At 43.2% G+C, this 14119-nt stretch overlaps 1 protein-coding gene across 1 annotated transcript in view; it reads left to right on the forward strand.

Annotated features, from left to right (window-relative positions):
• The window catches only part of TSPAN7 (tetraspanin 7), a 146967-nt gene extending 133313 nt beyond the window's left edge, over window positions 1–13654 (forward strand). The window contains exons 6-8 of the mRNA XM_082610287.1: window positions 2540–2623; window positions 12369–12441; window positions 12704–13654. Coding sequence (XP_082466413.1) covers window positions 2540–2623; window positions 12369–12437 — 153 coding nt within the window. The 3' untranslated portion in view covers window positions 12438–12441; window positions 12704–13654. The remainder of the gene's footprint in view (window positions 1–2539; window positions 2624–12368; window positions 12442–12703) is intronic.
• Window positions 13655–14119: the final 465 nt, after the last annotated feature.

Below are 14119 nucleotides of genomic sequence, written 5' to 3' on the forward strand. Positions count from 1 at the left end.
TAATTTATTAATTTGCTCTTTGTTTAGAGTGAAAGAGTGGAGGAACTTTTCTTAGCGAAGAGTGCTTCTCAAACTTTAATGGGCACGTGAAACATCTGGAGATATTAACATTCATTAAAACTCATTAAAAATGAGTAACCCCGGGATCTGGCAGATTCTGATTCAGCAGGTCTGGAGTGAGGTCTCAGATTCTGCATTTCTAACAAAATCCCCAGTGCGAGGAGCAAGGTTTAGAGAGAACAATTTTGCCACAGTTGTACTAATGCCAGGCCCTTACTTCACTTTTGTTTTCTCTTACTGGTTGGAGTGGACTTTTCAAAAATAATGTGATTGACTCTGATTTCTACTCCATTGTAGGAGATTTCATACTTTATTTTTTTTTTATTTTTTTTTTTTTTCTTTTTGCGGTATGCGGGCCTCCCACTGTTGTGGCCCCTCCCGTTGCGGAGCACAGGCTCCGGATGCGCAGGCCCAGCGGCCATGGCTCACGGGCCCAGCCGCTCCGCGGCATATGGGATCCTCCCAGACCGGGGCACGAACCCATATCCCCTGCATCGGCAGGCGGACTCTCAACCACCGCGCCACCAGGGAGGCCCTTGAGATTTCATACTTTAGAAAAACATATTCACCTTATGTGTAGAATTAAGGTTCACAGCAAAAACAAAAAAATAGAAAAAAAAAAAAACCCTATTCCCCCCCCCAAAAAACCAGAAACACCTATCCCAAACTATTTTGCAGAGTAAGAAAATAGCCCACCTCACTTCTCTCTGGTTTTTATTACTGGGGTTGTGTTTCCATATTTTGAGCTGATATAACACTGGCGGTGGTCTGAACTTCATTCCCTGGCCCGAGCATCGCTGTGGGAAGGAGATACAGCAATGAACGATGACCAGCACAGAAAAACTCTATCTTAGCTGCTGCCATTTGGGAAAGTGCTAGAATATCCACCTCTCTTCTGGCTTTGACTTCTTCCTAACCCGAACTGACTTTCTTCCCACTACCTTTTGGAAAATAGTGTGATATATCGTTTCACTAGTAGAAATGAAATCAGTGAGCAAGCTTCTCCTACAAATTGCAAAACTTTCCATGAGCAATAATGCATTTCCTTTCCCACCCCTGCCCCGGCCTTCAAATTTGCATCAGGTAACTAAGGAGCATAGTTTGTCCATTGCATTGAAAACATGTGTCAAAGCACTGCTGCTAAATTAATGCATCTTTGTCTTTGCAAACAGACTGTGAATGCATAAAATATCATTTATTAGAAGATACAGCATTGGCAGAATTTTCACAAGCTCTATGAGAAATGTTAAGTCATTGAATTTGGGAGACATGTTTTTGGTTGTTCTTGTTCTTCAGATGTTATTACAATTTAGTGGGCCTTTCTTGATAAACAGTAATCCTCTTTACCCTGTTTATGAAATTGTCTTGATTTTTCACAGACTTCATACATTCAAGTTGAGGCCCTTTTTCAGAAAACTGGAAAAAGACCATGTCTTCCAAAGCTGAATACGTTACTTCAGAAGTCTAGGTTGATTTGGCCCATTTCCAAACTACAGAAATACACTCACACACTGACACACATATATGTTCGCTAATCCCTGCTGTTTGAGCTGTCAGGCATTTTAACAGGAAGAGTCAGCTTTTGCCTTTGCCTTACGAGTGATGCACAAAATTTGGTGTCCTACCTGGACTGGGTTGATAAAATGTAATCCAGAATAAGAACAAAACTAGTTTAGCAACATTGTCGAACTCCAACCAAACCATTTCTTTTAAAGAAATTAAACTTTATCAGTATTAAACTAACATTGAAATTGGTAAAATTGGTGTTGGTTTTAATCACATGTGGAGATTTCACAGGATGTTAAAGGGAAACTCACTTCATTTTATGAATGAGGTTATTGACATCATGAGAGGGGAAGTGACTTCTTCAAGGTCCCATAGTAAATCTGTGGAAAATATGACTCTAGAACATGGGTTTTTCCCTACTAAAAAAAAAACTTAATGGTCTCCATAGGAAGAACCCTAAAATGCCATAAAGTTGGCAGGTATTCAAACACCTCCTTCTAACCAGAGGATTTCACTTTATTTATCTAAGATTCTGTCATTTGTTGTCAAAATGCTAGTAACTATGTTTATGATTCTGAGTTTTCCTGATCAGGGATGCAGAATGCCTTTTCACGTGTTTAAGTCTACTTCTGTATCCCTACAGCATTCGCCTCATGGATCTTACAGACTTCTTGCTCGATTTCATCATACAACAGAAACGTTTGTGGATGAAAGTGTATATCTGGGATTTACTTTAAAATAATCCAGCCAGGGGATGAGTGTTGAAGAAATTTAAATGAAACAAGATAGGCCACATGTTCACTGTGATTTTAGAGGAAGGGTCACTTGGGGGTTCCGTACCATTGGTATGTTTGAGATTTTTCATTCTGTTTACGGAATGAAGGTTGGGGTGTATGTGGGAGTGTCGCGAGGTAACCCAGCCGGTCTGGTCTGGGTGAAACATGTCTCTGAGACCGTGTCTCTGTGTTTTCAGGGTTGTTATGATCTGGTGACCAGTTTCATGGAGACCAACATGGGAATCATCGCTGGAGTGGCTTTTGGGATCGCATTCTCCCAGGTAATCTTGCGGTCGGACCTAGGCTTTCGTCTGTCTCCTGCTCTCCTTTCCCTCCCTGGTCTCCAGATTCTCTGGCGGCCTCCCCTCCCCGTGCCTGGGGAAAGGCTAATGGATGGGGTCAGAACTCCTTGCTCATTAGTCCTCAGGTCATCTGTTTATTGATTTTCCTTTTTCAACTTAAATGAAGTTTTGCCATCAAGGGAATATTGGTTACAGTTCAACTAATGACTAGCTCCAGAAAAACAACTCCCTTCTTCTGTAGGTCAAATGGAGGTTAGCTGAACAAAGTGCTGCCTTAATTGGAGCCTAAACAACTCCAAACATCAAATGGCTGATTTGGATTCGGGGAGGGGGGTAGGGCTCTTTTCCTGGTTGACCTCTGTCCCTTTTTGGTTCTTAGTTCCCAGGGATTGTGCATGAGATTGCTCCCTTTTAAAGAAAGCCGAAATGTAGCAAATTTCATCCTGTCATCATTATTTGATCTCAAGGTTTGATTATTGTTTCTTAAGAGGAAACTGAATTTGTGTATATGAAATGTTATATGCCTTTATCTCCACCCAGCCTCTAAAAAAGAATGGGAGAAGCCATTATACAAACTAATAAGCAAGCCATACATACTCAAGGATGGAACATGATTGAGCTAAATCTAAAATTTTGCCCACCTGCACCAGGCAGTGTGTTGTCCCACAGGCTTCTGATCTCCCGGCCAGTTGCTATAATATTGCTGTGGGTGGAAGGATCAGCATATATACCTAACAACCAAAAAAAAGTTGATTTATCTTTAACACAGAATTTTTTTCAGACCAACAGCCCAATTAGTGTTACCTCAGTAATGTTGCCATGGCTATGGTTTTATCTGCCTGAATTCTATATCAGCTCTCCCAGACTATAATTACCCCTCCCTCCACGGCCCCTATACCGCTTTCCTTCTTGCTGAGCAATGCAGATGCACTTTAATCTTATTTAAGTTTGTTCCTAAAACATCTTTATTGAAATATGGCATATAAAGAGAAGCACACACATTGTAAGTATACAGCTTAATAAGTTATCACAAAATGAGCTTACCTGTGTACTGACCACCACTTAGATCAAGGCATAGCATGTTAGCCTGGTAGTTTTTGCATGTGGAGGGCTTGGCCTCAGTTAAGTCTAAAAAGCTTTTCTTCCCAAGAAGTTACCAAACCGTGTGTGACATTTCCTCTCACAAGGGCATGTGGGCCCAGCCAGCACGAGTGTGTATTTCTTGTGGCAGTTTTAAAAATCTTTTACCACGTTTTGTGTTTTTGCGGCTCGGGAAGGGCTTAAAACCCTCAACACGCCAACACACACAAACCAGATTGGTGCCATAGACAGTACTGATGAACTTGGTCTCGAGAGACACATCAAAAGAAGCTGCAGCCCTGAACTTTCTTCTGGTTGCTGTCCTGTTTCAGTAATAACACTTCAGTGACATATCAGTAATGGCCAGGGGACATTTTAGAGGATTCTGGACCACGTGTCCGATACAGTGTGCAGGAGACATCTGGCAGGTGCACATATGGTCTCCTTTACACATGTATGTGCAGTGTTGGGTTACCCACCTACAGGACAGGCTTGTGCTTGCGTTTGAGGAGGACCGTCCCCTTGGAGGAAGGAATATGGCTGCAGTCGGCCCTAATGGCTACCCTAGACCCATGAAGGGACACGAAGCCGGTACTCTCCCTGGGGAAAAGAGGGCCAGGACTCTCGTGGATGAAACATCTTTTCATCCAAGAACTTTTCCATGTGGCCACAAGGGGTTGGGAAGACAGTCCTACTTTCATTAGTGAGGTGAACCAGGTCATAAAGAATCTGATTAATACCTCTTGCACTTCTCACACCCCTGTGGAGGGATTTAGGTGTAGATCAGTGGTTATCTGGCCCGATGAGCACTCATCTCTGTGTGCTACGTGGAAGAAACCCCTGACGTGGGGCTCGCTGAGTTTGCTCTGTGGCCCTCTGGGGCAATGAGAAAGGGGCTTTGGCCCCAAGGAAGCCCCAGACAGACTCTCTTCACAGAGTTTAGGTTTCTTGAAGGTACTACAGAGTTGTTGGGATAAGAAAACAAAACCCAAAGCCCAGAAGCATCACAGAGGTGGTACCATTCACCCACGTGGCCGGTCAACCACAGTGGGGCAGAGACTTGAGATCTGCTGTGCTCAGCTTAGGGCAGGGAAAGGAATGGCCACAGCCAGCTATTAGCCAGACGCACTAGGAACTGCAGCTTTTAATGGTGCCAGCAGCCTCGGGGTACCTGGAAGCTGAAGCTGGCTTCCAGTTGTCAGTAGATCCAGGGCCTCTCTGGGACCATGGTGGCCACTTACCAGATGCCCATTCAAGAACCAGCCTTACTCACTTGCCACCAAAGCTTTAGCCACAGGTGTTCAGAAATTCTAGAACAAGTGTTATAGTAAAACTTAGCAGATGTTGGCTGATACCGATAAATCAGTCACAGTGGCCTATGTGGTAGCCTTCGTATAATAAAGCAAGCTCTACTGAGTAGAGGCCAAAGTGGGCAGGGAAGAAGATCACCCTGCCCCCACTCCTCACCTGCCCTCCACCTTCTCCTTGCCCTCTTCCTCACCTGCTCTCATGACATCCACGCTATCCTCTGTTGGAACAAACCGGCCTTACACATCTGTTGTCTTAGAAATTAAAGGTGGTATAAGGTACAAGGAAAACTAAGCCGAGTCTAGCCTTTTAATAGACTGTGTGAGAACTCTGTCCTGTTACCTAACTTAGCTAACTTAAAGCTCTTGAGTGCTGTTTTTGGATAGCAGGGTTTTGGCAGGTGTTTAATCTTTCTCTCCACAAAGTCCCGGTGCCTTTGCCCTCTCAAGGAAAAGGTCATTTGTCTGGACTTGATGGGCAGGTCCTGCTGTCCTATGAATTTATAGCAGATGGTTGAGTGTGTTTTTATAGGGTACCTCCTCCCTGCATCTTTGGCAGCTACTCTTTTATTTGAGGGGTCTTGGGAACACACACACAGAGAAATATACTCACCTCCCTCGTCCCTAACATGACCTGGAAGCCAAGCGTCCGAGTCTGGACACTTGTATTGCTCAGTTTGTGACACTGCTTCCCGCCTTGGTTGGCCTTCTGCTATGGGTCTCTGTATTTAGCACTTCTGTATCCAACATAAATAGCTTCACTAGACTTGGAGACTATTAGGCTGGATTAATCCCCCAAAGCACAGAATGTTACAGTCCTGAGTAGTAAGGACGGTGGAGCTGTTTTCCAGAAGGGAGAGTTGAGTGGTTTGCTTGAGGTTGGGTGGCTGCTGTAGATCCAGGATTAGAATTCTGATGATCTCATCTGGTCTGCTGTATTCAACATTTAGGCCAGAGATAACCCTTGTTCATGCTTCACGTAGCACCTAAATGGAGCTCAGTTCGTGCCTTTATAATGAAAGGATTTGAGTCCGTGGAATTGCAAAGACAAAGGTACTCATCAAAAAATACAGATCCTGGCTTCCCTGGTGGCGCAGTGGTTAAGAATCCGCCTGCCAATGCAGGGAGACGTGGGTTCGAGCCCTGGTCCGGTAAGATCCCACATACCGCGGAGCACCTAAGCCCGTGCGCCACAACTACTGAGCCTGTGCTCTAGAGCCCGCAAGTCACAACTACTGAAGCCCGGGCCCCTAGACCCCGTGCTCCGCAGCAAGAGAAGCCACTGCAATGAGAAGCCCATGCACCGCAATGAAGAGTAGCCCCACTCGCCGCAACTAGAGAAAGCCGCGTGCAGCAACAAAGACCCAACGCAGCCAAAAGTAAATACATAAAAAAAAATACAGATCCTCTTCCTACCCATCCATCCCCTGACCCTCACCCCTGCAGGGCCTCCTCCAGGGCCCACAGGCTACTGAGATGATTCCTTACGGACCAAGGATTCTTTTCTGGGACTTGTTTACCTTTTCTGTATAGAGGCCAGGGACAAAGCTGTCAATAGCCTTGATGAGACATGGCTGAATAAGGCTAACGGAACTTTTTACTTATTCCCCTAGTATTTTCAGGCCCTGAACGGTCCCTAAAAGCATTTATACAGTTTTATTTCAAACCAGATACCTTGGCACTTTCCCAGTTAAGTCATCAACATAAAATCTCCACAGACATTATAAGGATCGAAATTTTCGACCTATTGCTTGCCACTTTCTTGTTAAGAAAGTTGCCTTTTACAGCTTTGTTTGCTGGCCTCTCTCTGCCCCTTAGGAATCAGGGACCAGGCCACGTTTACCTCCCATGGTGATCGCAGGGGAAGACAGCCTTGCCCTGTCGCCTTTGCTGACCTGGACCCCACCCCTCTCTCAGCCCCTCTGTCACCTCTTGGAGTCCATCCTGTTCCTGGTAATTAGCAGAGTCCCAGCGACGTGATCCCTGTTACTGGTGCTCTCTTTGTGGGGATGCTTCGAGAAGGTTAGAGTAGACCTTTTGTAAGTCTCTCCTTCCCTCTCTGGCTTCTCAGTTCTCAAAGGGCCTCCCGGAGGTTTTCATGACCCAGAAGAAAGCAGACTATATAGTACAGACAAGGCCGAGAGTGGTAAAAATAAAATGTTACTTCCAACGATTAGATGAAGGCTAATTACAAAGTCTTAGACGACCAAATATAAATAATCTGACCTCAGACTCCCTAGGCTGTACGGCATTTGACAATTCGCCAGCCACGGGGAGAGGGAGAGGTGACTCTGGGGTCTCTGTCCTGAGGGCTGTTTAGCGTTAAGAGCAAGCTGTCCTTTTCCTGTCTTCCTCCAGGGTTTAAAGCTGAAGTTTGTTCTGGTGCCCGCAGACTCCAGCTTTAAGACACATCAGCAGTGTGCTTCTGAGGGGCAGCCTGGAATCCCCCAGAGCATACCTCTGTTCTTTGAGGCGCTATTTACATATATTTAACCTAAAACAAAAAAGGGTTTTATCTAAATAAAGATGGATTTTTCTGTGTACAGATTAATCAGGTCTAGTGGCAAGCGAGCATTTGGTCCTGACTCTGAGGAAGAGGCTATGTCTTTACCAGGCTTTCAGTTATGTACCTAGAAATAATCTGGTAGTAAATGGTATTAAGTATAGGATGTTTCCCCCACTCCCCGCTTTCCCTTAACTTGGTGCTTAAGGAAATGAGACATCAAAGTTTTCTCTCAAATATGATGAGACACTGTAGCAGATTTGACGTCAGTAATCCTGCGAACAATTCAAAACACCCACCATATCCCAAATCCTAGTTTTTCTTGCACTAGAATTAACTAAAATAAAAGCCAATATATGTAAACTGCTGTTTTCACAAAGCTTGTATGTGCCTCAGCTCAGGACTTTTTTTGGAACAATTTCTGAGTAGATGTTAACAATATTGACTGGGGGATTTTTGCAGAAACTAACGCCTGTGGCCGGCGATTTGTTCTGTAAGCGAATATTGAAACACCCGCGTTTGAGTAAATATCAACAACTTTTTTTGCACTTAATGTACTTACCTGAAACTTTGTTCACGTCTTACTAAAGCATTCTAATATTTCGTTAGAGCGTGATAGGCGGTATAGCAGGCACCTCTGTGCAGGGGAACAGAACATCTATTACAAATATACCATGTTTCACTGTGCTTTCTCCTGGAAGAGCAGACTCTATACTTTCTGGCGGCATTTTTAATTTTAGTCCTGTGGGTATCATTTCCTCTAGAAGATGTTCGTTTATTTTACCTGATGTTCGACAAGGTGGGTCCTTGCAGGGGGCTCTTTCAGAAACGCCACAAGAAGGACCAGGTGCGGGACTACCACTACATTCACCAGAATGGTCAGTTACCCATTCTCTAGCTACTGCTAACAAAAATTGCTTGTAAGACATTTTATTCTGTGCACTAAGGCTACAATAAATTTTAAACGCATTGAATACACCACAATTAATCTAATAGAAACCCACTTATACCATTTTCGAGTTTTCCAGAGGATATTGAAGTTTGCCAGATATTGATCAGATCGATCAACTCCTTTCACATATTTATTATACTCTAATATACAAGTGGGCTTAGTTACCTGATGGCCAGTCCTCCTGTCTTCCTCTCCTGTAGATGCTGTGGAGGCGTCATGAATAGTGTCGCCATGTGGACTAACCTCTTGTCTTTCCATATAAGACGAATCACTTCTCCCTTCTGTAAGAATGTCATTTCTCCCCTCTGTAGATTTTTACCTTTCTCCTTTAATTGATTTGGTAGACCAAGACTGTCTCTTATAGTCCCACAAACTCTGGTTTTACTTTTCAACAATATTTTAGATGTGGACACACTGTTGTAATAATTGTCTTGGTAAATATGGTGCCATGAACCAAGATAAGGTTGTAGGACCGATAATATTGTTTCTTGCAGTTTCTTTCCTTCACCCGTGTAAATCTCAAGGTTGCATATATATCCAGTTTCACTTTTGCTAACCATCCTGACCAAAATTCCATATCTTGTAAGTTTTCCGGGATTATAGGATTTGAATCTGAGTCGTCCTGTCCACTTTATCATTGCCTCCTCAAGTGATAGCTCTTGTTTAGGTATATAGATCAGTTGAAATTCTGGTAGAAAATAATCCAGAAGAGGTTTAACTTTTGAAATTCTGTCTGCAGGAAGTGGAGTTTCTGAGTTATCATTAAAGTGAAGAAATGTCATTATTTGTTTGAACCTTGTTCTCGTCATAATCTTTGGAAAGATAGGTGTTTTAAGTAAGGGATCAGTCGACCAATATTCTTTCCAGTGTGACTTTATTTGTCCCATCAAAATTATTAATCCAAGAAACTTCTTCATGTCACTGTTAGTTACATCAGTCCATTTTAAAGCCTTATATTTTTTATACGATTTTTCATTCTGTTGGTGATACAGGTTCGTTTGAGAAGCGACCAACTCGAAAAAGTTACCAAAGATTAATTCTGTTATTTCACTAACACTTTGTGCATTATTACAGTCAATAGTTACACCTGCCACACCTGTAAAGTCTTCTAATTTTCGTGAAATGTTGTCTTCAATCCACTCTTCTGTAGAAGCAAAGGAGCATTCTCCAGCACCATGAGTTTCGTTTTCACTTTGCATATAAGAATCAATCACTAAGGTTTTCTGTCTTTTGTTGGTCTAATATTCACATCGTCTGAATCAGAACTATATTCTGAAGAACTGTCATCTTCTGAGACGCTAGTATATATGTGACTCAGACAGAGAAAGTATCTGCGTAAAATTCACCAAAAAATTCTTCTTCACTCAAAATTTCATGATGCGTCATTTTTTTTTAAATTTACGGTAATAAATTGCGTTCATAGTATACATAAGGTTGGAACAAAAACCTAACGGATCAAAATGTGAGTGATAATGACAATCGTAAGTTGTATAATGAACCCTTGATCAATTTTAAGCTCTAACAACTTCACAGTGATGTTAAAAAATAATTTAAAAAAATGTCTTCTCCCATGGGCAAACAGAAGGTATATTCTTGCCCTAGAAATACAAAACATAGTTAGTTTGAAAGCAAATAGCTTTTATTTTTACTTATATTTTTAAAAGTTATTATTTCTGTGAGAAAGTTTGTCTGGTGCTTAAGGATGATGTTGTTTCTGTTTGAGGAAAAAAAGGTGGAGGGACATGCTATATTCCCTTGAAAGCAGACATCTCAGGTGCAAGAAAAATTGAAGTGTACTGCAGAATTTTCTGGCTGTGTGGCTCATGAATTGCCATGGGGGCCAAGAGCATTGCAAACTGTAAAATGGAATGCTGGCTACTGTTAAGTGCTAAAACACACGAGGTCAACGAGAAAAACCTAAAGCACTAAGCTTTACAAAGAAAGGAGGGTCTAGGAACTTGAGATCAAATAAAGAGATGCCCACTGACGGTCCTCTCCCTGAAGTCTGCACTGTAAGGCAGGAAGGAACCCTTGGTGGCGTGAGGCAGAGGAGTTATTCTGGAGAGGAAAGGGGTCTAGGCCCCAGGGTGGAGCCTTAAACTCTGTGTGGGTTACCTGTATGGTTTGGGGGAGATTCTTTAACCTCTGCTGAACCCATTTTCTTCTGTGGACAGTTGGGATGGTAATACTGCCCAGGCATGTAGTAAGGATTAAATAACTCGATATTCCTGATTGTGCTATGTGCCTCTAATACTTAGGTTTTGGCTGGCATCTGAATTTTGAGCATATCAAGTGTGATCTGGTGTATGTTGGTCCTAAAAACTGGTAGTTCTAATGAAAAGAGACAAGCTATAAGGTTCAAACTCCTTGCACTCACAAGGATTTTAGTTTCTCATTTGGCATAATATTCTGGAGGTTACAGCCATGGTTCCTCTGGCCACTTGGTGGTACGTGCACGATACTATGTATTTTGTGGCACAAAATGATGGTGGCCAGAGCCTTGGTAGGAGATAGGGTAAGTCCAGTAGGGTGATTTTCCTTACCTGACAGAAGTTATAGTTTGCAGATTTCACAGCACGATTTCCATTTGAAAAAGAAAGACTCTGGTACTTCACCAAGAAAGGGAGGCAGGTTGGAACTTGCAGGATTGAGCGGAGAGCTAGACCAGAGTTGAGGTGTTGCCTTGACCAACAGTGGGACCCAACGTGTCACCTATAAGATAAGGGTGACCAGATGGACTGGATGAGTGGTACTCTCACCTGGAAGGCTTGTTAAAACACCAATAGCTGGACCCCAGCCCCAAGAGTGTCTGATTCAGCAGGTTTGGGGTGGGGCCTGAGAATGTGTTTCTAACAAGGTCCCAGATGATGCTGATTCTGCTGGTCCTGGGGCCACATTTGACACTGTACTAGATTATCTCTAAAGGTCATTGCCACCTCTGAACCAATTAAACATGGCCAATTGCTTAAGGAGAAGGGACCCCACATGGCCAAGAGAAGCTGCAGCCCTCTACACTCCAGTGCACAATCAGGGTCCTGTCCAAAGAGTGCTGATCCTCCAGCAGGTATGGGAATTTTGGTTTCCTATGAGCAGATCCTTAAGCATCTATCTGTGCTTAAGGATGTCTTCCTAGTGTTACAACAGCTTTTTACCAGATCCACCTGTGTTACAGGTTAAGTCAATGCACAAAGTGGGCAGAAGACTGCGGTCTTCTGAGGAGGTGGAGGTACCCAGATATTGGTTGTGCTGGGGCCCCTGAAAAACCAAGGGATAGACCTTGGGTGTAGATGGGCCCATTTGGGCCTAAAATATATACATGGTTTAGAGACAAAGAGAAATTAAAGTCCCCCTCCGCCCCACTTCTCACAAGCCATGACTTACTTCACTACTGACAACACCCAGTCAAGGATTAGCGTCCCATTGTCTCAAGGAAAGAACTATTGTCCTGTCAGCCGGGTATGGCTGGGGTATCATCCTATGTTGAGATAGCTTCCCAATGCATGCACTTATGGTTTTGAATTCTGGCATTTTGTTACTATCTTGCTAATTCTGTGGTACTTAATTTTTTTCATTACTCTCAGAACACATGAACACGTTTTACTACTACTTACATGTCAAAAGTTGTTTTTAACGGCCAGAGTGAGCTAGACTTGGAACCTTATGGTCAGTTGGAGAACCTCCAGCTGACCTCCACTAGCACTTAGACTCCCTAAGTCTTAGATCCCACTACTGAAATCAGGTTTGATCGTTTTCCCTAGCGCCTTTTCCCCATTCATGTACAAAAGCCCTCAGTTGTTAAAAATTACATCGGAGGGGTGTGTGTTAGAAATGTGTTAGCTCAGTGACTTCAGAGCCTCGTTCTCTTTTTCCTTCTGCCAACAGCTGATTGGCATGCTGCTGGCCTGCTGTCTGTCCCGGTTCATCACGGCCAACCAGTATGAGATGGTGTAAGAAGGTGAGTGATGGTGGGGGGAGGTTAAATCTAGGATTCTCCCTTTGAGGTACATACTCCCCTTCAAAGGGACAAGAGTGCTGCCTGGCCACTTCACTCTTTGATCTGGGTGGCACTTGGCCACATGCCAAAGCCTCATTTCTGTGGTGCTGGGGAGGAGATGTGATCACTGCTCTGGAAAACGTCAGAACGCTCTCTTCAGCTTGTTACCTTATTTTAAGGCCTTATTAATGGTGAGTCACTCACATGTTTTAATTTCTCTTAGTCTTTCAAGAATGATGGAAGAAGAGACCTGTTTTCGAAAGGAACTGCAGCAATCTTTGAAAGACTTCCAAATAATGTTAGAGCACAGTACATAATACACCTAACACCCTCACCCCGTGCAACTGACACTCCCACACAGTCTCTGCTCCACCTTTGAGCCTGCATCATGCGTAGCATTCCATCTTGTGAAGCCCTGTTGTGCCAGAGTGTAGCCAGGTTCCCTGCATCTAAGTCCTAGGGGACCCCACCCAAAGCTCTGTGTGTGCCACCTCCTCCATCTGTATTTGGTCCAACTGCAGCTCATTGTAGGTGACTGGTTCTCCATACCATCACTGGCCCTGCAGGGCCCTGCATGTAGTGTGGGAGGCTCCTGTTAGCCCTTGATCATGATTGATAAATGCCGCACCCCCCTAGATGTAGATAAGCAGATAGCTATCTGTTCTTTTGGCTTAATCTCCTTTGGTTGGGTTTTCCCTTTTACTAAGGCTCTTTCCTACCTTCTTCAGGCTGCCTAGGACATGTAAAGGGATACATTGGTAATTGTCCGTGAGGAGAAAAAGGCACGTGTCCCGCACGAAGGAAATTGTCGAGCTTTGGTTGGCATCCTTGCTCCTTACTGTTACATGCCTGGGAACTTATAGACAGTTTAGTGCACCTGTATAACCCTGTTACAAAGCTGTATTGTTGCTTCCTGTGAAGGAAATAATATTACTTCTGTTTTTCCCCAATTAACTGCTAATTGTTACTTCTTTCTATATTTTTTTCTTTGCGTTGACATTACAGACATCGAGGACCTCATCAAATCAATTTAAAAATGAGTGTGAAGGGGGAACAATAGTCAAAATATTTTTAAAAGATCCTAAAAAACAATTCCTCTGTCTCGCATGCCAACAAGAATGCATTGATATTGTGAACGTTTGTGATACATGTGTTAATAAATAGTCATTACAAATTGCTATGTTCTGGTTTTGTTCTTTGGTTAAGTTTTTAAACACATTTCTATATTCCATCTTTTTCCACAGGGGATTGGAGGTGGACCACCTTACACAATGACACATTCCCCCATACAAGCTCCCACTCCACTGAAATAGCATGGGGCAGTGTAAAAATTGAAGGGTTAGATTTTTTTTTAATGGACATTCCAGCACCTTGAATCACTTATCATAAACAGGATGTACTGTTGGCTGCAAACATAGACCCTTCATATTTCAGGCTAGAGGAAGATTTCAGAGTTTTAAGTCTGGATGTCATTTTTAAAAAAGGAAATGAGCATGTATTCTTCCTTTTATTGTTCCTAACGAGCATGTATTCTACCCTTCCTTCCTTCTTCTCTGGATTGAATAAACTCTGTCTAGAGAAGAGATGACATCATACCATTCAGTTGTCCCAATGCCCTGGCTTGTACTAAAGTATGAAA

The sequence above is a fragment of the Mesoplodon mirus genome, assembly GCF_964341445.2.
Source record: "Mesoplodon mirus genome assembly, chromosome: X".
Classification (NCBI taxonomy): domain Eukaryota; kingdom Metazoa; phylum Chordata; class Mammalia; order Artiodactyla; family Ziphiidae; genus Mesoplodon; species Mesoplodon mirus.